The sequence below is a fragment of the Canis lupus genome, chromosome 12, assembly GCF_003254725.2.
Source record: "Canis lupus dingo isolate Sandy chromosome 12, ASM325472v2, whole genome shotgun sequence".
NCBI classification, from domain to species: Eukaryota; Metazoa; Chordata; class Mammalia; order Carnivora; family Canidae; genus Canis; species Canis lupus.
In genome coordinates, this window is record NC_064254.1 from 473112 (window position 1) to 496130 (window position 23019).

The 23019-nt window shown below is 45.5% G+C and overlaps 2 protein-coding genes and 1 long non-coding RNA gene across 10 annotated transcripts in view; 2 read left to right on the plus strand and 1 right to left on the minus strand.

Moving 5' to 3' along the window:
• On the plus strand, positions 1-17887 carry PRR3 (proline rich 3). 3 transcript variants are annotated; one of them, XM_025418089.3, is made up of 8 exons: positions 695-771; positions 1502-1564; positions 1761-1866; positions 3469-3651; positions 4001-4291; positions 4750-6828; positions 17567-17613; positions 17799-17887. In XM_025418089.3, the coding sequence occupies exons 4-6, from the start codon at positions 3540-3542 to the stop codon at positions 4854-4856; spliced, it is 510 nt and encodes a 169-aa protein (XP_025273874.1). In that variant the 5' UTR covers positions 695-771; positions 1502-1564; positions 1761-1866; positions 3469-3539; the 3' UTR covers positions 4857-6828; positions 17567-17613; positions 17799-17887. The 3 variants fall into 3 exon arrangements, with proteins under 3 accessions (XP_025273872.1, XP_025273873.1, XP_025273874.1); XM_025418087.3 differs by lacking the exon at positions 1761-1866 and having other exon boundaries at positions 1-771; XM_025418088.3 differs by lacking the exons at positions 1761-1866; positions 3469-3651 and adding an exon at positions 1-317 and having other exon boundaries at positions 413-771.
• LOC118350442 (uncharacterized) lies at positions 6271-13312 on the minus strand. Its single transcript, XR_004804247.2, has 2 exons — positions 13057-13312; positions 6271-6878 (listed from the first exon to the last, which is right to left on the minus strand). It is a non-coding gene; the product is annotated as an uncharacterized LOC118350442 (long non-coding RNA).
• Positions 13380-23019, plus strand: part of ABCF1 (ATP binding cassette subfamily F member 1) — a 14683-nt gene continuing 5043 nt past the window's right edge. Inside the window, exons 1-12 of one of the 6 annotated variants that reach the window (XM_025418074.3) lie at positions 13380-13555; positions 17567-17613; positions 17799-17888; positions 18017-18146; positions 18294-18331; positions 18416-18523; positions 19819-19893; positions 19975-20088; positions 21243-21347; positions 22165-22287; positions 22678-22778; positions 22875-22960. In XM_025418074.3, coding sequence (XP_025273859.3) covers positions 13483-13555; positions 17567-17613; positions 17799-17888; positions 18017-18146; positions 18294-18331; positions 18416-18523; positions 19819-19893; positions 19975-20088; positions 21243-21347; positions 22165-22287; positions 22678-22778; positions 22875-22960 — 1090 coding nt within the window. In that variant the 5' untranslated portion in view covers positions 13380-13482. Of the gene's footprint in view, positions 13556-17566; positions 17614-17798; positions 17889-18013; positions 18147-18293; positions 18332-18415; positions 18524-19818; positions 19894-19974; positions 20089-21242; positions 21348-22164; positions 22288-22677; positions 22779-22874; positions 22961-23019 lie in introns of all 6 variants that reach the window. The other 5 variants (XM_025418073.3, XM_025418075.3, XM_049092502.1 and 2 more) reach the window with 5 other exon arrangements.

The window sequence follows — 23019 nt, forward strand, 5'->3', positions numbered from 1 at the left end:
CCCGCCACAAGGTTGGACCTTAGTGGAAAGACTGGACTGCGCCTCCGGGGAATGAAGTCGACTTGCTGGTCTACACTGAGGGCAGTGCCAGACGTCTTGAGGGGCGGGTAGCGGTCTGAAGAGTTCTGGGAGCCACCTTGCTGGGGCCCAAATTCCTTGTGGGAGCGATGATGAGCAGCTTTACAGATCATAAAGGCAAGCGCGGGCGAGGAAGGAAACCCAGGTGGGACAAGGACTTTTGGAGAGAGGTCAGAGGGTGCGAAGTTGTGCCTGCCGCTGCTACCATGGTAACCGGGACCGGATGTGGCGATCTTAAGGTGCGACAGCGTTCTCAGGCTTTCTGGCCCGAGAGCCTATCAACTCTATGGCATACTATGAGGAGCCGGTTGTGGGTTTGTTTTTTTTTTTTCAGCGAGCGGAGAAGAGAGGAATTTTTTTAAGCATTTATAGGAACGCAGCAAAAAGGCTTGAGACTGTCTCTGTGCCTGGCAGAGACCGACGGAGACCTCAAGAATGAGCCGCACAAAAGCTCCCCGGAGCCTTCCGGAAGTGAAAGGGCGGGAGTCTCAGCCTCTCCTTCCACTCCCCGGAAGCGGAAACAGAATCCCAGCGTGCCCCTTCCTCACTGCCCTCCAAATCCCGCTGCAGCCATTGCCGCAACCACGATGCCCAAACGAAAGAAGCAGAATCAGCAGCAGCCGCCGCCTCCGCAACAGCCCCAGCTGCCAGAGCGGGGGGAGACTGGAGACGAGGAGGATGGGAGTCCCATCGGTGAGGAGCCCGGGAGGGCTGTGCACATGCCTGTCAGCTGGTCTAGCTGAGGGGTTAGGGTCTGAAAAGGTGCGGGGGAGGGGGTTCTAACCGAAGGAGAAGGGGCGCTGGGGCGGGGCTAGGAGGCTGTCCCCTGTGGAGCCCTGAGCGAGTTCTCTTCCTTGATCCCTCAACTTCCATCCTCCTGTAACCTTTCTGAAGAAGGCGGGGGTGGGGGGGGTAGCATATAAAGCTCATGCGCGCAGCCGCAGAACAGCAAGGGAGAGGGGACCCTACAGAGATCGCAGATTGCAATGATTTAGTATAACAATTTGTGACCAGACTTGGGCCCAAGGAAGGTGGAAGTGCAGCCTTCTCTAAACTACTCTGAGGCGGGGAGTGCGGAGGATCATTCCGATTGGCCAACAGTTAAAGAGAGGGATTGGGTTACCTCTGGAATCACCTGGGACGTTTTGAATGGCAACTATGTAAGGGAAAGAGAAAGCTGTAAAATACCCTTCCCGTAGTATCCTCCTTGCTTGAGTCTCCTTTTTTTTTTTTTTTTTTTTTTTGCGAACTTCAAAAACGCTTTGCAAAGGAAAGAGCAGGCAGATGGGCTGAGAATTTGTAACGCTACTGAGAATATATCTGCCATTACTGATCGGATTAAGGAATGAGTAGTAGAAAAACAACAGGATTTTACCAGTACCTGAGTCCATTCTGGTGACTATATTTTTATGTCTACTCTTAGGACCACCTAGCCTTCTGGGCCCTCCCCCCATGGCCAATGGAAAGCCTGGTGATCCCAAGTCAGGTGAGGACAAGGGGGCTCTGATTCTTTGATTAGGTCCTGGAGAAGGGGGGGCGGCGGGAGGGACTAAAACCCAGTAAGAACTTAAAACCAAAAGATCAGGGATTCTGTACGTAAATGGATAGAAAGATGTTGTATATTCACAGGTTGGAAAGCTCAATATTGCAAAAATGTCACTTATAATCAAATTGATCTATAGATTCAGTGCATTCCCAGTGACGATCCCCATAATGGAAATAAACATTCTATGTTATTATGTGGACATGCAAAGGATCAGGCTAAGAGACTGCAAATACGGTCTTGAGGTAGGAGGACTTACTTGACTATCATGATTTTTCGAAAGGCTATAGTAGTTATTATGGTGTGGTATTGGCACAACAACAAACATATAAGTAAATAGCCCTGAAAAAATGTCCAGTATCAGGTCTACACATACATAGATATGTCATTTATGATGAAGATGGAGCTGAAATAGTGGTCGTTTCAGTAAATGATGTTGGTTAATTGGATATGTGGGGAGATGAAATCTGACCTATTCGTACCATATGTAAACATCAACTCGGAGTGAACCGTAGATCTAAGTGTTAAAGGTAAAGAAAAATATTTTCATGGTCTTAGAAGGGATAAGAGTTCTTAGACAAGAAACACACTAACCATAAAGGAAAGATGGATAAACTGAACTACATTAAACTTTTATTAATCAAGTCACACCGTTAAGAAATTAATAGAATAGCAGATATTTGCGATAAACACAACCAATAAAGATCTCATATCTAGAATATATATAGAACTCTTTTAGACAGCTTGTTAGAAAAATGGACAACGGACCAGAACAATTGTCTCTCAAAAACTGAGATCTAAGTGACCAAGAACATGTGAACAAGAACTCAATGTCATTAGTTGTTAAATAATCTCAAGATAAAAACATAACACTTCAAAGTTAAGATGCTTGTGCACTGTTGGTGAGATTGTAAAATGGTACATTTCTATGGAAAACACTGGAGTTTCCTCAAAAAAAAAAATTTGAAATAGGACTACCACATGATCCAGCATTCCCACTTCTGGGTATATATCCAAAAAAATGGAAAGCTGGGTCTTGAAGAGATATTTGCACATGCATATTCATAGCAGCACTATTTACAAGAGCCAAGAGCTGGAAGCATCCCAAATGTCCATTGACAGATGAATAAAATTCTGTATATTCATACAATGGAATATTATTCAGCCCCCAAGAGGAAGGGAATCCTGTCACATACTACAACATGGTAGAACCTGTAGGCCATCTGGCTAAATGAAACAGGCCAGTCACAAAAAAGACAAATGTATGATTCTACTTGTGAGGTATCTAAAGTAGTCAAATTCATAGAAACAGAATGGTAGTTACTAGCAGCTGAGTGGAGAGTTGTTTAGTAGCTATAGAGTTTCAGTTTTGTAAGATGGAAAAGTTCTAAAAATCTGTTTCACAACAATGAGAATTTACTTAACACTACTGAAACATGGCAAATCTTAGGTGCCTGGTGTGCTTAGTCCATAGACCATGTGACTCTTGATCTCAGGGTTGTGAGATGGAGTCCCGTATTGGGCATAGAGATTACTCTAAAAACAAAAAAAGACAGCAAATTTTACATGTTCCACCACAATTAAAAAACAACAACAACACTCCCCAGAATGGCAAAAATGAAAAAAAAATTGACAATACTAAGTGTTGTCAAGGCTGTGGAACAATTGCCAGTGGGAACTTAAATTGGTACATCCACTTTGAAAAAGAGTTGGACTTCATTAAACTTTAGCATACATATCCCCAGGACCCAACAATACTTTTACTAGGTTTATACTCAACAGAAATGCATACATATGTGTAACAAAGACATGTATAAAAATGTTCATAGCAGCATTTTTCGTTATAGCCCCAAACTGGAATCCACCCACATGTCCACCATCAGTAGAATGGATAAATAAGTTGTTGTGTGTGCATGCAATGGGATACTACACTGCAATGAAAATGAACGAACTCCTGCTACAGGCAACCTGGATGAATCTCACAAACACGGTGTTGAGCGAAAGGAGCCAGACAGAAAAGAATGCAGACTGTATGATTCCATTTATGCGAAGTTCAAAAACAGGCAAAAACTAACCTATGGTGCTAGAAGTCAGGATAGTGGTTACTTTGGGGGGGGGGATGGAATAGTGGGGGAGGAGGGGCACAAGTGGGGGGAGGACTTCTGATTGCTAAGAAGGCTCTATCCCTTCACACGGGTGGTTAAAAACACAGGTGTGTTTACTTTGATGGTAATCAAGTTGCACACTTAAAATTGGTGTATTTTTCTGTATGTATACCGTACCTCAAAAAAGTAAACAAAAACACAGGGCTTCCTCATGAGGATTAAGCTGGCCACTGATCACCTTTCCATGTCTTTCTTTCTCTTTCTTTCTCTCCAGCTCTTCACAGAGGTCCTCCAGGATCAAGGGGACCAATGATTCCACCACTGCTGAGCCTCCCACCTCCTCCCAGGGGCAGAGGCCCAATCCGGGGAGGCCTGGGTCCCAGGTGCGGCCCATATGGTCGTGGCTGGTGGGGGGCCAATACTGAACCTCCTTTTCCTGGACCAGGCCATGGGGGTCCTTCCAGAGGAGGCTTTCACAAAGAGCAGAGAAATCCCCGAAGGCTCAAAAGTTGGTCTCTTATCAAAAATACCTGCCCACCCAAGGATGGCCCCCAAGTTATGGAAGGTGAGGTTCTTTTTTTTGATGCCTGTACATATTTAATACCCATCACTCCCAGAATGCCTGTGACTCTTCTCTTTTGGGCTGTCCTTTGTCCTGTTTTTGTTTGTTTGTTTTAAATATTTTATTTATTTATTCATGAGAGACACAGAGAGAGGCAGAGACACAGGCAGAGAGAGAAGCAGGCTCCATGCAGGGAGCGTGACGTGGGACTTGATCCCCGGTCTCCAGGATCACGCCCTGGGCTGAAGGTGGTGCTAAACCGCTAAGCCACCCAGGCTGCTTTGTCCTTTTGAAGTAGGAATAGCCCTGAATGTGTTTTTCTCCCAGGAAGAGGACTACTACCATTCTAAAACGTATGGAAATGGTGGGGAGTAGAAAAATTTGACTGCCCTCTCTCTCCTTTTTGTTACATTTGTTTTCTGTCTTGCATTTTAAACTGCTCAATTTTCACTTGTTCACAGACAAATCCAACCGCCCCGTCTGCCGACACTTTGCCAAAAAGGGCCACTGTCGATATGAGGACCTCTGTGCCTTCTATCACCCAGGCGTCAATGGACCTCCTCTGTGAGACTGTGCCTTCCCATCCAGGCTGGAAGGAGCCCTCTGACCTAGCGGCCATATATTTCCCTGTGGCCCTGTGACGGCTACTGTGAGGCTGTTCCACCCACCACCCTCAGACACCCACCCCCATCTCTCACCTCCCCCATTTGGGGTCCAGAGTTTTGTTTCATCACTGGTGCCCAGCGTGTGGGCTTTCTTCCGATTCAGCCTCCAGAGACTCGCCTTCAGGACCCCACCATTGCTCTCTTCAACTGCCTCCTGGATCCTCTTCCCCTTCGCCGATTGACTGCTCAACAGGAAACCTCTTTGGTGCTGTTTCTTGTGCATCTATCTGTCCACCCAGCCCTCGGCACTGCCCTCGATTCCTAAGAGCCCTGGAGCAGTTTCCTGCCATTCCCTTCTTCTAGCTGCTTGTTTTAAGTCCTTTTTATGTGACAAACCCTACCCCCAAAGTTGCCAGTTGCTCTGTGAAACTCACCAGGTTGACCTGGGGTCAAGTACGGATGACTGGTGCAGAGTTATTCCCTGAAAGGCCACTCTCCCTGCTTTTGGATTTTGTAGATCCTGCGTCAGTAGCATGGTCCCCACCACTCGTCTGTGATCACTGTGCTTTGTGAAACTGTGCATCCCCTCGTACGTAGCCTTTCTCAGTGTCCGTGGCATCATTGTGACTTCCCAACACTAGAGTAAGTTTTTCTGCCAAAATGAGTGAGGCTCTTGATGCCCTCTAGATTTTCCACACCTCCCAACATGGGAGAATTGTGAAACTTTCTGCAAGACTGCCTCCCTGGTCTCCTTATTCTCCTGGTGTCGGTTTTTTTGGGTTTGACCCAAGCCCATGAGATGTCCTCTAAAGCCTCTTACGGGCTATCCTATCTCCTCTCCAGCCCACTTTAGTTAGAGTACGTCATTGTGAGGCCACCAGCCCTTTCGTCTGAATTCTGTGAATCTCCACCTGGCCTACCCTTGGGTGGAACCTGGACGGTACTGTTGCCCTCGTCTAACCTTCTTCCCTACATCCCTGGCACTGGTTGTTTTCTGTGAAAACGGCAGTGAACAGGTTCGGTTTTGCACTGGCCCTGAGGAAATGGGTCAGGAGTTGTGTGGGCAAGAGGGAAGGATGAGAGCCGTTGGAGAACTGAGAATGAATTTTTTTTCTTTTTAACATTTTTTATATTAGTAATAAATGCAGTGGAAACAAGCATTTTCCTCAATCCCTGTGTTCCAGTCATCTCTGGAGGTGCAGATGAGGCTGTTCTTGGTTGGAGTCACTTTATTCTTCCATTTGTTCATAGGAAAAAGCTTACGTTTCTTTCAGTCTGAAGGAACCAGTGAGGTCCCATTAATCTATAAGCATCAAATATACCAGGCTGCATTACATTCACAGGTAAGGTTTTATAGGAGAAAGGAAAGGCCAAGTATCTGTGGAGTAATCTTTTAATATTTTATCTATGTTTATAGGTTTGATGTTTATAGAGTTGTAATGACAAAACAGTCTTTGAAGAAATAGTTGTAGACTGTGGGCCTGACAATATACTAGGCACTAGAAAGAACAGAGCCAAAGCCAGTGAATTTAAATCCATAGGAGAGACACGGTTATCAAAAAATCATGAATATGCATAAGGCCACACCTGTCAAAAGTGAGACATAATGAAAAGGGAGTATGTAATAAAGGGAGACTGGGAAGGTGACATGAGACAAGCTCTGAAGGACAAGCAGGAGGCCTGAGTAGGAGAGCAAAAGCCAAGCAAAGGTGTTTGCTAAGATGGGAAAAGTAGAACATGAGGCAGAAGAAAGAGGAGCTAGACCACTCATGGCCTTGTAGAAATAAAGACTTGGGTCTCTTTTATTACCAAAGACCTGAAGGGTCTTAGGCCATTGACTATCATGGATTAGATTTTGTTTTTCAAGAAGATGGATTCTAATTTGGAGCTGGCCAGGCATTGGAAGTGCCTTGCAAGGTATCTTCAGTAGTCCAGGTGAGTTATGATGGTATAGCCGTGGGTAGTGGAATGGGAGAAAAGTAGACCTGAAAAGATCAAAATGAAAATATTTTAGGTTTCTCAGGGTAATACTGGCCCGCATAACTACCATTTAAAAAGAAATAGGAAACAGACAATGCTATGAATTTGTTCTTGTAATAATGAGTCTGAGCTGCCTTTTAAGACCTCAGAAGAGGGACGCCTGGGTGGCTGAGCATCTGCCTTTGACTCGGTGTGATCCCAGCATCCTGGGATCCAGTCCCACATTGGGCTCCCTACAGGGAGCCTGCTTCTCCCTCTGTGTCGCTCATGAATAAATAAATAAAATTAAAAAAAAAAAAAAACCTCAGAAGAGAGTAAAAGGGAAGTTGGATATACAGGTTTAGTATTCACAGTAAAACTGGTGTCATAAATGTCTTCTGCATATTTGAGTGTTTTACAATATAGGTAGTTAAACCGTGAACATGGAAACGTTCACTAAATATTAAGTACCTACTACAATGGTTTATCAGCTTTCTTTTTTTGCTTTTTTAAAAGATTTTATTTATTCATGAGAGACACAGGGAGAGAGAGGCAGAGACACAGGCAGAGGGAGGAGCAGGCTCCACGCAGGGAGCCCAACGTGGGACTTGATCCCGGGTCTCCAGGATCAAGCCCCAGGCCAAAGGTGGTGCTAAACTGCTGAGCCCCCCCTCCCCCCCAGAGCTGCCCCATATTAGCTTTTAAGTTGAGTTGTATTGGAAACCAGTTAGTCCTAAAGCAAAATAGAAGTTTATTTCTCACAACTCAGGAGGTAGACAGCACAAGGCATAATGCTACCACAAGGTCCTCAGGTATTCAGAACCCCTCCCTTCAGATTCCAGCTCCAAAATTACTGGGGTCAGATCCTCCTATTCATGGTTTGGGAAGTGGATAAGCTAACTTATCCATGTTCCAATCCTCAGTATGGGCCTTAAAATCTTTTTTTAAGATTTTATTTATTCATAAGAGACACAGGGAGAGAGAGGCAGAGTCACAGGCAGAGGGAGAAGCGGGCTCCATGCTGGGAGCCCGACGTGGGACTCAATCCTGGGACCCCAGGATCGCGCCCTGGGCCAAAGGCAGGTGCCAAACCACTGAGCAACTGAGGGATCCCCTTGGAGGAAATTTAAAGCTAACAGGGATCCCTGGTGGCTCACTGGTTTAGTGCCTGCCTTCAGCCCAGGGCATGATCCTGGAGTCCCAGGATCGAGTCCCACATCGGGCTCCCTGCATGGAGCCTGCTTCTCCCTCTGCCTTTGTCTCTGCCTCTCTCTCTCTCTCTCTCTCTCATGAATAAATAAAATCTTTAAAAAAAAAATAAAATAAAATAAAATAAAGCTAACAGCTCAACTTTATGCCACTGACCATAACTAGTCCTAGCTGCCACTGAAGCTTGGAAAGGTACTCTATTCAAGCACCTGGCTTTTCAGGATGAACATCCTTTATTGGCTGCTCTCTGGTAAAATTTGGAGATGTAACAGAGAATAACACTAAAAGTATCAATGCCCTCCGGCCAAAGACCACCAGGAACACAATCTTAGTCTTCAGATTTATTAATTCTGAAGGTTATCTCACTAAGTTAGAAATGACAGGTTTAGGGTTTCTGCTAGGTGATTTGGGGGAAAGGTTCAAGGAAATGAAATTGGTCTGGGTTGGGTGCTCTCAGGAAGTGAAGGCAATTGTGAATGCACATCTTAATCTCATCTAGAGGGAGAGAGGAATGGGGCAGCCCAGGTGGCTCAGTGGTTTGGCCCTGCCTTCAGCCCAGGGTGTGATCCTGGAGACCCGGGATCGAGTCCCATGTTGGGCTCCATGCATGGAGCCTGCTTCTCCCTCTGCCTGTGTCTCTGCCTCTCTCTCTTTCTCCTCTCTGTGTATTCTCATGATGAATGAATAAATAAAATCTTTAAAAAAAATAGGAGGGAGGAATGAAACATGGCTAAAAGTGCAGTTGGTCAAAAAGAGCCCTCATTCATTTTAGCAGAGAGGGGGCTGTTTAATATTTATGGTTTGCATGACGACCTTGTCTTTGTGCTTAGAGAAGGTTTTGAACTTTGTCTTCGTGACAGTCATAGTAACAGCTGACATTTATGTTCTGTGAGGTTATGTTTAAGTTGAGCATCATGGCTTAGCTGGTAGGATCAGGCCAATTCCCAGTTGTCAGGGGCCGTCTTTCTTAAAAGTGAACATGTGAATAATTACAGGTTGTGATTAATGATATTAAGGAAGTAAATGAGGGGTACTCTATAGAGAGTAATGGTTGGGGGCACCTGGGTGGCTCAGTGGTTGAGTGCCTTTGGCTTAGGTCGTGATCCCGGGGTCCTGGGATTGAATTCCACATTGGGCTCCCTGCAGGGATCCTGCTTCTCCCTCTGCCCATGTCTCTACCTCTCTCTCTCTGTGTGTCTCTCATGAATAAATAAATAAAATCTTAAAAAAAAGGGCAGCCCCAGTGGCGCAGCGGTTTGGTGCTGCCTGCAGCCTGGGGTGTAATACTGGAGACCCGGGATCGAGTCCCATGTCGGGCTCCCTGCATGGAGCCTGCTTCTCCCTCTCCCTGTGCCTGTGTCTCTGCCTCTCTCTCTCTGTGCCTGTGAATAAATAAATAAAATCTTTAAAAAAAATCTTTAAAAAAAAAAAGTGGTGGTTGGGATAGAACTCTAAGGAATCTGCTGAAACCACATAAGAGGAGAATGTCAAGTGGAAAGAAGAGAGGGCCCAGTATAGCCTTGAGGAGGGCTGACATTTAGTGGCCAAGTACAAAAGGATGAAACCAACAAGGAGACTAAGGAGGTTGGCAAATCGAACTCCAATAAAAATAACAAAAAATCAAAAGAGAGAGAGAGAGACTGAGGAGGGATGGCCAGAGGAGGTTGGGGGGATATCTCAGAGTGTAAGATCTTTCCATTGTTCTGTGCAAGGTACCATGCTAAGTTTTTCTATTTGTTATTTAAGTCTCATATTCATTCAATAAATATTTTAGCACTATTTAGGGGCCAGAAATGTAATAAAGAGAAAGATAAATCCCTGCCCCTATGGTGCTTATATTCTGTTGAGGATAATAGACAATAAGTATGTACTATAAACTTAAGTAATACGTGCTCTAAAGAAAAAGAGAAGGAAGAGGCTGGAGAGTGACAGGTGGAAGACAATAGATCAGTATTACAATATGGCTTCATTGAGGAGGTAAGATATCAATAAAGGCTGAAATTATTATTTTTTAAAGATTTTATCTATTTGAGAGAGAGTGAGCATGAGCAGGGAGGAGGAGCAGAAGGAGAGAGGGATCCCTGGGTGGCGCAGCGGTTTGGCGCCTGCCTTTGGCCCAGGGCACGATCCTGGAGACCCGGGATCGAATCCCACGTCGGGCTCCCGGTGCATGGAGCCTGCTTCTCCCTCTGCCTATGTCTCTGCCTCTCTCTCTCTCTGTGAGACTATCATAAATAAATAAAAATTTATTTAAAAAAATACATAAATAAAGATTTAAAAATAAAAAAAAAAAAGAAGGAGAAGCAGACTCCCCCACTGAGCAGGGATTCTGATGTCAGGCCCAATCCCAGAACCCTGGGATCATGACCTGAGCCAAAGGCAGGCACTTAACTGACTGAGCCACCTAGGTGCCCTAGAGACTGAAATTAAATGAGAAAGCAACGATGTGAGTATCTGGAGTAAGTGCATTCCAAGCTTAAGGAGCAACAAGGGCAAAATCCCTGAGGAAAGAATGAGTTTGAAGTGTATGAAGTAAAATATAAGGCCAGTATAGCTAGACTATGGAGAAAGATCAGGAACCAACAGGGGGCAGGTCATATAGAACCTGGTAAGCTGTAGCAAAGCACTCAGATTTTATTCTGAGTGTTTTGAAGATCTGATTTACATCTTACTGATGTAGGTGTGAAGAATAGACTAGAGACCGAGAATGACAACAGAACCACCAGTTAGGAGGCCACTTTGGTCGTGCAAAGGAAAGAGATGGTGGTATGCTCTGGGGTAGAGGCGGAGATAATGGACAGATTTGGGATATGTTTTAAAGTCTCAGTTGATGGCAACTCCATCTCTCTATTTGTTCAGTCTGGAAAACTCGGAGCCATCGTTTTAAAAAAATATTTTGGTCACACCTGACATCCAATTCTTTTATTTTTTTAATATTTATTTATTCATGAGAGACACACAGAGAAGCAGAGACATAGAGGGAGAAGCAGGCTTCCCATGGGAAGCCCGATGCAGGACTCAATCCCAGGGCCAGGATCATGCCCTGAGCCAAAGGCAAATGCCCAACCGCTGAGCCACCCAGGCATACCTGACATCCAATTCTTTATAAGACCTGCTGGTTCCATCTCAAACATATCCAGAAACCACTCCTTTTTCACCACCTCCAATACCCTGGTCTGCGTCACCAACACTTGCTAACGTGTCTCCCTGCTTCTGCCATTCCTCCCCGCCCTGAGCTCCTCAGTTTATTCTCATCTCAGCATCCAAAGTCATCCTTTTAAGATGTGAGTCAGGTCATGTCACTGCTCTGGTCAAAACCTTTAATGGGGATGCGTGGGTGGCTCAGGTCATGATCACTAGGTCCTGGAATAGAGTCCCATGTCAGGACCCCGGCTCAGTGGGGAGTCAGCTTTTCCCTCTCCCTCTGACTCCCCCAGCTTGTGCTCTCTCTCTCTCAAATAAATCTAAAATCATAACAAAAACCCTTGTAATGACTTTCTATTTTAGTCAAGGGTAGAAGCCAAATTCTTCAGATGACCTACAAGACCCTTCCCAATCCAGACCCCGCTTTACTTTTCTGTTCACCTCTCCAACAATCTCTTCTCACACTGGACCATCCACACTGTCCTTGCTGTTTGTTCCTCATTTTATACCAAGTACACTTCTGATATAGAGCTTTGCTCTAGCTATTCCTTCTGCCAGCAAGGCTCCTCTCCTCGAAACCCATGCAGCCAAAACTCTCACCTTCTTCAAGGTGAATTTCACTTCACTGAGGCTTCATAGTTTATACTACAACCTGCCCTCTTGGTACTTTTACCTTGACCTGTATTTTCTTTTTTCCATGGCATTCTCTCTCCTACTGGAAATGTGAGCAGAGGTCTTTATTTTATTCACTGAGCCTAAGAGCCTAGAAGAGTGTCTGGCATATACCATGTACTTAAACATGTTTTTTGAATAAAGTAGACATGGCTTGCTGATGAGGGGGAATGGAGAGAGCGAATGACCTTTCAGTTTGGGCTCAAGTAAATAAATGAAAGGTGGTTTCTTTTTTTCCCTTCAAATATTTTATTTATTTGACAGAGTGCACAAGCAGGGGGAGTGGAAGAGGTTGGAGAAGCAGGGTCTCCACTCAGCAGGGAGTGAGATGCCAGGCTGGATCCCAGGCCAGAGCAGAAGGCAGACACCCAACCACTCACCACCCAGGTGCCCCAATGATGTGATTTATTGGTGGGAAATCTGGAAGAGACACAGGGTTAAGGAATAAAAACAAGAGCTCAGTTTTGCAAATATTAATTTGAGATATTTTATTAGAGATCTGAGAGAGCATGTTCATTAAGCAGTTGGATTTGTGAGCCTGAAGCTTAGGGCAGAAATTGGTGTCAAGAGACATCCAGAGATCTTCGTCAGTTATGAATGGTATTAAAGGTCGTGAGACATAGGTGATAAGTCTAGATAGAAAAGAAGGTCAAAGAATGTGACCTAAAACATTTAGACATAGAGAAGCCAGAAAGGAGGGAAAGGGAGCAACCACTGAAATGGAAGGGGAACCTGCAGAAAGCAGTGTCCCTGAAAAAAAAAGAAAAGAAAGAAGTGGGAGTGAGCATCTGCATCAAATGCCACTGGGAAAATAAGATAAGGACAGAGAATTGGCCTCCTATCTGTTGACCTTGCCAAGGAAGGACTCAGGCAATGGTAGGGACAAGAGCATGATCAGTGGTTTAAGGAGTGAACGGGAGCTGAGAGAACTATGGGAGCCTCTTGCTCCCACATCTATTACGTGGTATAGTTAGACGTGAACCCAAATCTTGATTGTGGTGGTGGTTTAATGGCTGTATACATGCCAAGACTTTGATCAAAGTGTACATTTTGCCTGTCGATTTATTGCAAGTGAGTTTATCGTGCAGCAATCATACCTCAGGACCACTGTTAACATTACCCACCACCACCTCCACAAAGGAACCCGAGCTTCACCACACCTGTTGGGCTACAGCTCACCGTTTACAACTCTACGCCGGATCGCCTTGCGACATATCTCAACACCAGGCCCGTTCCTAAGCAGATGGACTGCGTCTTTCTGCTCCTAACCACTTAAAATGCAAAAGCAAACAAAACAAGCATTCCTCTTCTCCTTCGGCCTAGTCCTAAATTACTCTGTTCGGTACTCGGTGACGCAACGTCATCGAGTCACGACCCAATATTCCCAGAAAGCCCACGGCGCCGTGCTGACGTCGCTACCGCGGCGCACGCTGGCCCCGCCCAGTGGCCGCGGGCACGCCCCCGAGGTGACGCGCCGTGCGCACGTGCACCGCGCGGGACAGGCCCGGCGGCCGCGGAGTGGAGAGCCCGCCCCGTCCGGACCCCACGCTGCCGGAAGCGGAAATAGCGCCCGGCGTGCCCGGGGTACCTGTAACTGCCACCGCGATGCCGAAGGGACCTAGGCAGCAGCCGCCGGAGCCCGAGTGGATCGGGGACGGAGAGAGTACGAGCCCCACCGGTGAGGCTGATAGGCAGGGAGCCAACGGGAGAGAAAAGGGGAGAAGAGAGTGCGCGTATTTTAGAAGTGGGTCACGGGGTGTGAGAAGGACGAGGGGGGCGACTGCGCATGCGTGCAATGGTGCCCGAGGGTGGAGGATGGAGAGAAGTTAAAGGTTGAGGAGGTAGCGTGGAATGTTGTAGAGAAGTCATGCAATGGTGCCCGAGGCGGGGGGGGAGGTCGTGATGGGGGGCAAGAGTCGGCCCAGGCTGGAGCGAGTTGGGTGGCAGCGAAAGAAAGCGCCGGGCTATGGCGCACGAGTTTCAGTGGGACCGGACAAGAGGCGACGAAAAGCATATGGTGCCGCGGGAGAGGGGAGAATTGAGAAAGACCTCCTCTCTTTGTTGGACGTGTTCCCCACCACACTGTATCCACACCACAGGAACTTGTCAGCTGTGCCTCGGTGCCCTCACCCACACCCCTTCAGGAGCCAGAGGAGGGCTCCCTCTTGAGCTCCTGCGTAATACATGTCAGGCTCATCTGCAGCAAGAGCGTAGTGTAGCTACTGGGTGTTGGAATGAAGGTTAAGCTGTGTATGGAATGTTTGTTGAGTAGCTGCCTGAAATTAAGCACCATGTATACTGTGGTTAGGAGAGAGAGAAAAAATATGAAGACATCCTCCCAAATTTGAAGGCACTTCAAGGGGAGAGAAAAGGGATACAAACAGTTCTAGTGGGTACACAGTGACTAAGTTTACGAGCATTTATTGGGTGCCTGTTGTATAACTGGTGCTGTGTAGAGAACTGAGAACGTAGAGATAAAAAATAAGACTTGCCCCAAAGGGGCATGGAGTTTAGTGGAAGGGACAGCATTAATCAGAAAGTGGTTGACAGTGATGAATGTGGTTGAGAATGCCATGAGACTACAGCGGCGAGAAGCATCTACTCAGACAGATAGGGTAGGAATGTCAACAAAGCCTCCCAGAAATATGTGGTAGCTGAGTTGATTCTGGAAGAGTCAGTATGAGTTAGCCAAGGGAGGAGCATTCTAAGCAGAGGAAGAAGTATGTGCAAAGGTAAAAACTAGGTGATCCTGGCTGGTTCCAATATTGGGTGACTAATGTGATGAGGTTAGAAAGATGTTCAGGAGACAATTAATAAGGCTTTATACACTATTCCAAAGGCTTTAATCCTGAAGACATTAAGGAAGGACTTTTTTATGTGCTTAATGATTGGATCGGCTCATCCTGACAATACTGAGCAGTGGAGAAGGGCTTGAATTGGTCAAGATTGGAGACAAGATGACTGTGTAAGAGGCTCTGGCAATGATCTAAGTGAGAAGCAGTAAGAGAGTAAGCCAAGACAGTGGAGACCAAAGAGTTATTGAGGAAATGGCATTGAGCAGGTCTGCTAACTGACTGAATGAAGGAAGAAGAGCTTAAAGATGACACTCGAGTAACTCAGAGGGTAGTAGACTATTGCTTGAAATCAGAAGTGGCCGGTAGGGTGGGGAATGGGAAGTGATAAAGTCAGCTTTTGATTGCCAATTTGGGGATTTCTGGAGAACTTCTAAGAGTAGGTGGGAACAAGAGAGATCTTAGGCTACAAAGTAAAAAACCACAAGCATGTTGTTGTAACGTTGAGTGTAAAGGAGTCTGCTAGGGAGAGTATGCAGATTAAAGCCAAAGGAGGGGACGCTTGGATGGTTCAGCAGTTAAGTTCTGCTTTTGGCCCAGGGCATGATCCTGGGGTCCCGGGATCGAGTCCCACATTGGGCTCCCTGCATGGAGCCTGCTTCTCCCTCTGCCTGTGTCTCTGCCTCTCTCAATGTGTCTCTCATGAATAAAAAAATAAATCTTAAAAAAAAAAAAAGACTCTTTCCTCTCTCTCTGCTTCTACTCCTATACTCCCTTTCTCTAAAATTAAGAAATAAAATCTTTATTTTCAGAGAGAGAGGCAGAGACATAGGCAGAGGGAGAAGCAGGCTCCATGCAGGGAGCCTGACATGGGACTCATAACCCTGAGCCAAAGGTAGATGTTCAACCGCTGAGCCATCTGGGCATCCGTAAATAAAATCTTTGAAACAACAACAACAAAAAAGTCTTTAGGATTAAACTCTTTAGAATAGCTTATAGAACTTTTCATTACTTCTTCAACACTTCTTTTTTTTTTTTTTTTTTTTTTTTTATGATAGTCACAGAGAGAGAGAGAGAGGCAGAGACACAGGCAGAGGGAGAAGCAGGCTCCATGCACTGGGAGCCCGACGTGGGATTCGATCCCGGGTCTCCAGGATCGCGCCCTGGGCCAAAGGCAGGCGCCAAACCGCTGCGCCACCCAGGCATCCCCCAACACTTCTTTTCAGCTCATTCACACTAGTCACCCAATGTGGGAATCAGATTTTGAAATGTGTTCTGGATAGAAGACACAGATTAAGCAAAAACAGACCAAGTGTGTCTGGGACTTAATCAGGGAGCAAGGAGAGGTCAGTGTCCAGAACATAGGTGTGGGTAGAGAAACAGATACAGTAGAAAAGAGGATAGGACCCTTTAGTTTGTGAAGCCTTACATTATAGGGAGTGTCCTTTGATAACTCCAGTTTTCGGCACAGTAGATGGTCAGTAAAACATGCCTGAATAATTGATTACTATGGACTATATCAAGTTTTAGACTAAAAATACTTAATGTGAGGGGTGCCTGGCTGTCTCAGTTGGTAGAGAATGTGATTCTTGATCTCAGGATCAAGAGATCAAGCCTCACATTGGGCATGGAGCCTCCCTAAAAAAATGAAAAGAAAAATACTAACGTGGCAGGTAGCAGAATTTGTTTATTTGTTTATTATTTTTATTATTTTATTATTATTTATTAAAATTATTTGTTTATTTTAAACTAAATGATTATCGGAGTGCTTCTGCATAGAGTTGGATAGCGGTTGGTGGATGGGGTGGTTTAGAGGGGAATATGATGGTACGTAGACCTGTACAGGAAGAGAAGTCGTGAGGCTGCTGGTGCCTCCCTTCTGATGGGGGCAGGGAGAAGAGGAGTTAGACATAGTCCCCTCCCTACCTTCAAGGAATCAGGGTTGGATAGAAAGGAGCTGGAATTTGTTCAGATTTTTTTCAAGATTTTATTTATTTATTCATGAGAGACAGAGGCAGAGACAAAGGTAGAGGGAGAAGCAGGCCCCATGCCAGAAGCCCGACGTGGGACTTGATCCCGGGTCTCCAGGATCACGCCCTGGGCTGAAGGCAGCACTAAACCACTGAGCCACCTGGGCTACCCAAGTCAGATTTTATATAAGATTTCCCACTTTGTTCCATGGGAATGCAAGCTAAACAGTATGACAGGTCACTCTCTGGGATGAAAGATGAATGTACCAACAGTTAAGTACAATGCAGTGTGATTTATGCTAGAATGTTAATTTGAGCAGCGCAGGTAGAGCAGAGGTCCAGGTATTCATTTACTTACCAGACCACTCTGATTACACGGTCTGTGCTTTTCACCAATGACATTTGGGAAACTGAATGTGTGGTATCTCTGTCGTACTTTTCCCTCATGGGTGGCAGGGGTGGGGAGAGGGCTTTTTTAGTGTATCCTGAGCTGATAGTGGTACCACTAGCACAGCTAATTTTGCTAAGCTAAAAATACAGTAGTCATTGGGGGCACCTGGCTGGCTTAGTCAGTGGAGCATAGGACTCTTGATCTCTGTGTTGGGGGTGAGTCTCACGTTGAGTATATGATCACCAAAATATAAAATCTTAAAAGCAAAACAAAAAACCAAACCGAGAAACAATAGGAATCATCTCTGAATACTCTGACTACTTACTTCCCATTCCCACTTTTGTCTTCACCTTGTGAATTCTACTTCTCCCTTCCACTGCTACCAGGGCACCATTGTCTTTTGTGGGACAGTACAAATGCCTGGGGAATGATAGAAAATAGTAAAATAGACTGGAGCCACTGAGAGCTTTGCAGGGGTGGTCATGCTGTTTTGGGATTTGTAGATAAGCATTCACAATGTCTGTTTAACCTTTTAGACAAAGTGGTGAAGAAGGGGAAGAAGGACAAAAAGACCAAAAAGACGGTGAGAAAATGAGGGTTGTCGGTAAGAAATGACCATGGATATTTCCAACCAAAATATGGCCATGTGGAGGAGGTGGGGGCTCTGGAGAGGAAGGAAGGTGAGGGTGGACTGGAGGGTCAGTGGGCCTATGTGTGAGGGGGCTGGTCTCAGAGCCACATTTACCTGTATTTTACCTCCCTTTACAGTTCTTTGAGGAGCTGGCTATAGAAGATAAACAGGCTGGGGAAGAAGAGAAGGTGCTTAAGGAGAAGGAGCAACAGCAACAGCAACAGCAGGTTCAAGTGTCAGGGGGTCCGCCAACCCTGTCCAGCTTACATTGTTTCACTCAGCTTATGGGGAACTCTCTGGGGCAGAGATGCAGCAAGGGCCTGGGCTTCATTGTCTTACTCTCTTTTCCTTTCAGCAGCAAAAAAAGAAACGAGACACCCGAAAAGGCCGAAGGAAGAAGGATGTGGATGATGATGGAGAAGAAAAGGAGCTCATGGAGCGTCTTAAGAAGCTCTCTGTGCCAGCCAGTGATGAGGAGGATGAGGGTAAATGACCTGAGGGGAAATGGGTTCCCAAAATTCCTGAGTCATGAATAGTAAAGTGCCTTGTTCCTTGATCTTTGAGTTGGATTAGACGGAGGAACCAGACATTATAATCATTTCCAACCTCATCTTCTCCCTTTGTTATTTCAGTCCCTGCCCCCATACCCCGAGGAGGGAAGAAAACTAAGGTAAGCCATCTGTGTGGTAAACAGAGACCCCAGGGTTGCAACCTTGACCATTCCACTGACTTCTCTGGCCATTCTATTCTCTAGGGTGGTAATGTTTTTGCAGCCCTGATTCAGGATCACAGTGAGGATGAGGAGGAAGAAGAAAAACATCCTCCTAAACCTGCCAAGCTGGAGAAGAATCGGATCAATAAGGTGAAAGTGGCAGCCCTGCTGGTCACTCCCATCCCATGTAGCACCTTCTGGCCATGGTGTGGTAATTCCCTTGCTTTTTTTCCTCCTTTTTTTTTCTTTCTTAAATTTGTAAATTTAAAAAAGATCTTAAAAGATATGTAAGTAATCTCTACATCTAAGTGGGGCTTGCACTCACAAACCTGAGATCAAGAGGTTTGCACTCCACTAACTGAGGAGGCCAGGTGCCTCTTCTTCTGCTTTTAAACTAGTTCCAGGGGCACGTGGGTGATTCAGTTGGGTAAACAGCCAACTCTTAATCTCAGCTTGGGTCATGAGTTCAAGCCCCTCATTGGGTTCCACACTGGGCATGAAGCCTGCCTAAAAATGAGTAAATAAACTAGTTTCTAGATCTGTCTTATTTACACTATCAAATCAGCTTTGTGATATCTGTTCTCATCATTCAGAAGTTTGTAATGATTCTGTGGGCTTTAGACTTAAAATCTGAAACAAAGGATCTTTGCTCTTCCTCTTGTACCCTTCTGCAAGGGAATTCTTGCAGAATTGGAATTGGAATTCTTCTTTGTGTGAACAGGCTTGTTCACTTCTCAGCATTCTTTTTTATGTCTCTTGAAGCATTTTTTTTTTTCTGGAGGCTGTTTTGTTTTAAGTAATCTTTACATCCTACTTGGGGCTCGGACTTAAAACCCTAAGATCAGGGTGCCTGGGTGGCTCAGCAGTTGAGGGTGATCCCGAGTCACATGATCCTGGAGTCCCAGGATCGAGTCCTACATCGGGCTCCTTGCATGGAGCCGGCTTCTCTCTCTGCCTGTGTCTCTGCCTCTCTCTCTTTGTCTCTCATGAATAAATAAAGTGTTAAAAAAAACAAACAAACACATAAACAGAAACCTGGGATCAGTCGCATGCTCCATCAGGTAAGGCAGCCAGTTGCCCTGGAGCCATTTTTTGTTCTTACACTATGTCATCTTCCCTCTTTAGAATGTCTTTTTCAAGCTTATATCCATTATCTGTTCTCAAGATTTGCCCTCTCTTAGGAAGCCTTGCAGTGCTAGTGCCACCCACCCACATTGCTCACTTTCCTGACTCAGTCCCTTAGCTTTGCTAACATCATTTACTAATTTCTTCACTGTTTCATTTCAAGCTGGAAGCTAGGATTTTCCTAGATCTTTTTTCCTGAGTAGGACTTGGTAATACTTAATTTCTAGTTCTAGTCTCCCTAGAAATGCTTAGTAAACAACAAAGTAGTGAATTAACTTTGTATATGTGTGTGTGTGTATGTTTGTGCGTGTGTTCTCCAGGCTGTATCCGAGGAACAGCAGCCTGGGCTGAAGGGCAGAAAGGGAAAGGAAGAGAAATCAAAGGGGAAGGCCAAGGTATTGGCAGGTATTGGCAGGAGGAGGTGCTGGGGCTCAGGAATTAGAAAATTTCATCAGACCTGCTGTCTTCCCTGTTAGCCTCATAATAAATTTGCTGCTCTGGACAATGAAGAGGAGGAGGATGAAGAAGAAATAACAAAAGAAAAGGAGCCACCCAGACAAGGGAAGGAGAAGGCCAAGAAGGCAGAGCAGGTGTATATTTTGGTGTTGGGGGAAGCAGGAGTTCTGTAAAGGGCCACAGAATAATTTATGGTTTTGGGGACCACATGCAATCTCTAATACGTATCCTTTTATTTTAAAATGACTCTTTGAAAGTATAAAACCATTCTTAGCTCGTGGACCATATAAAAATAGGCATCAAACAATGGAATATTACTCAGCCATTAGAAACGACAAATACCCACCATTTGCTTTGACATGGATGGAACTGGAGGGTATTATGCTGAGTGAACTAAATCAGTTAGAGAAGAACAACATTATATGGTCTCATTCATTTGGGGAATATAAAAAATAGTGAAAGGGAATAAAGGGGAAAGGAGAAAAAATGAGTGGGAAATATCAGAGAGGGTGACAGAATTTGAAAGACTCCTAACTCTGGGAAACGAACTAGGGGTGGTGGAAGGGGAGGTGGGCGGGGGGTGGGGGTGACTGGGTGATGGGCACTGAGGTGGGCACTTGACGGGATGAGCACTGGGTGTTATTCTATATGTTGGCAAATTGAACACCAATAAAAAATAAATTTATAAAAAGGCATCAAGTGAAATCTGGCCCATGGCCCATTCACCTCCTGATTCAGAGAGGAAAGGACCCTGGTGTAAGCCTCAGATGATCTGGGTTCTGGCTCTGTCAGTCACCAGCAGTGTGACTTTTTCACCTCGAGGCTTATTATCTGTAAGATCTAATGCTCTCTGAGGTCCCTGCACCTCTAGCACTTTCTAATTCTGGATTCAGTTAGGTTTCTCAGTGCTCTGAGTGTTTCTGGACTTTTTTTTTTTTTTTTTGCATGTTAGCATATAAGCCACAGAAACTCACTGATACATGAAGAAAACCTGTTTCATTTATTCCCCCCTCCCCTAGTGGTATAGGTAGTTAATTTGTAGATATGTATAATTGTTATATTTTATACATACTTGTTTATACTATTTGTCATATACCATTGCTGGCAGCAGAAGTGGCTGAAGGACTCCAAGGAGCCCAGGGGTTAGTGTGTGAGAGAGAGAGAGGACCCAACAAGATATTTCAGGACTCTGGGTGGAGAAGGGATGAGCTATGTGCCTGGATGAATGACATGAAATCTGAGTTCTAGAAGGGATCTTTTGTTTTTCATCACCGCCTGGTTCTCACAGTGTTCAGAGGAAGAAGGAGAAGATGAAGAGGAGGAAGGGGAGTCTAAGGCTGATGATCCTTATGCTCACCTTAGCAAAAAGGAGAAGAAGAAGCTAAAGAAACAGGTAAGACCTTGGTCAAAGTTAGGAACATTTGATTTTTTTAATATTAAAAAAAAAAAAAATTCCGGTGAGGGGGTTGGTGCATCTGGCTGGCTCAGTCTTGGCATGTGACTCTTGATCTTGGGGTTGTAACTTCAAGCCCCACATTGGTTACTTAAAGTCTTTCACGTGATGTGATGAGCACTGGGTGTCATGCTATATGTTCGGAAATTTAAAAAATAAATTTTTTTTAAAGATTTCATTTATTTATTTGTGAGAGATACACAGAGAGAGGCAGAGATACAGGCAGAGGGAGAAGCAGGCTCCCTCCAGGAAGCCTGTTATGGGACTCGATCCCAGGACCCTGGGATCACGACCCGAGCCAAAGGCAGCCGCTCAACCACTGAGCCATCCAGGTGCTCCAAAAAATAAAATCTTTAAAATTTTTTTTCAGCTAAGGGACATCTGAATTTGGAGGGCAAGAAAGAGAGCTTTGGGGGACACTACAAGAAAAACAATTAAAATAAGGAAAGAATCCTTCCTTCCTTCCTTCCTTCCTTCCTTCCTTCCTTCCTTCCTTCCTTCCTTCCTTCCTTCCTTCCTTCCTTCCTTCCTAAATACATAAATAAAGAGAGTGAGAGAACAGAGAGAGGAAGGGAGCCTGATGTGGGTCTGGATCATAACCCAGAGATCATAATCTGAGCCGAAGGCAGGTGCTTAACAGACCAAGCCACCCAGGTGCCCTGTTAACTTTTTCTTGCTGTCTATTGATAAATGGCTCTGTTTGTGACAGGTAATTGACAGACAGTGACTTCATATGTGGCTTTTGCTTCCTTCTCAGATGGAGTATGAGCGCCAGGTGGCTTCATTAAAAGCAGCCAATGCTGCTGAAAATGATTTCTCTGTGTCCCAAGCGGAGGTGTCCTCCCGCCAAGCCATGTTAGAAAATGCATCTGACATTAAGGTAAGGTCTGAGGGGCCCCTCCCAACCATTTTGCTCAGGGAAGCACCACCTTTTCCTGAGGTGGCCGTGGCAGCCAAGAAAGTAAACTGTGAGTGGTTTAGTCCACTGGAAGACAGCTTGGAGGCGCATTCCATACCTTGAGTTCTGTCAGCTTCAGTGAGAAAGTAGGAAAACCAACAGAAGTAGAGGGATCCACCCTTGGAGGTGAAGTAAAATGGGCTAGACTGGCTTAGAATTTGGGAGATGCCAATTCAAAGCAGTGAACAGGAAGGAGACCAGTATGGTAAGAGGAGCGTCATGCTGGAGCTGTCTGTCAGAAGCTTCCCAGCACTTAGGAAGTTATGGCTCTTGTGTACTTGTTCCTTCCCTCTGCTTCCCTGATGACTGCAGCTGGAGAAGTTCAGCATCTCGGCCCATGGCAAGGAGTTATTTGTCAACGCAGACCTATACATTGTAGCCGGCCGCCGCTACGGACTAGTGGGACCCAATGGGTGAGGAGAGGGCTGAAGCTATAAAGGGGAAGGAGCTGGAAGGAAAAGAAGAGATTTCTCAGGGGTGTCCTGGTCCCAATAGTTCTCATTCCCCAGGAAGGGCAAGACCACTCTCCTCAAGCATATCTCCAACCGAGCCTTGAGCATCCCTCCCAACATCGACGTGCTGCTGTGTGAGCAGGGTGAGGCCAGTGGTGGGATGGGTTTGTGGGGTCTGAGGGGTGGGCAGTGGGGGTAGAAG

What these genes read in the sequence shown, in the direction of transcription:
- PRR3 (XM_025418087.3), top strand. Translation starts at nt 666, where the DNA reads ATGCCCAAACGAAAGAAGCAGAATCAGCAGCAGCCGCCGCCTCCGCAA. An exon ending in GCCTGGTGATCCCAAGTCAG is followed by an intron (nt 1,565 to 3,468) that starts GTGAGGACAAGG and finishes TTTTCGTTATAG; the next exon opens with CCCCAAACTGGAATCCACCC. An exon ending in TGGCCCCCAAGTTATGGAAG is followed by an intron (nt 4,292 to 4,749) that starts GTGAGGTTCTTT and finishes ACTTGTTCACAG; the next exon opens with ACAAATCCAACCGCCCCGTC.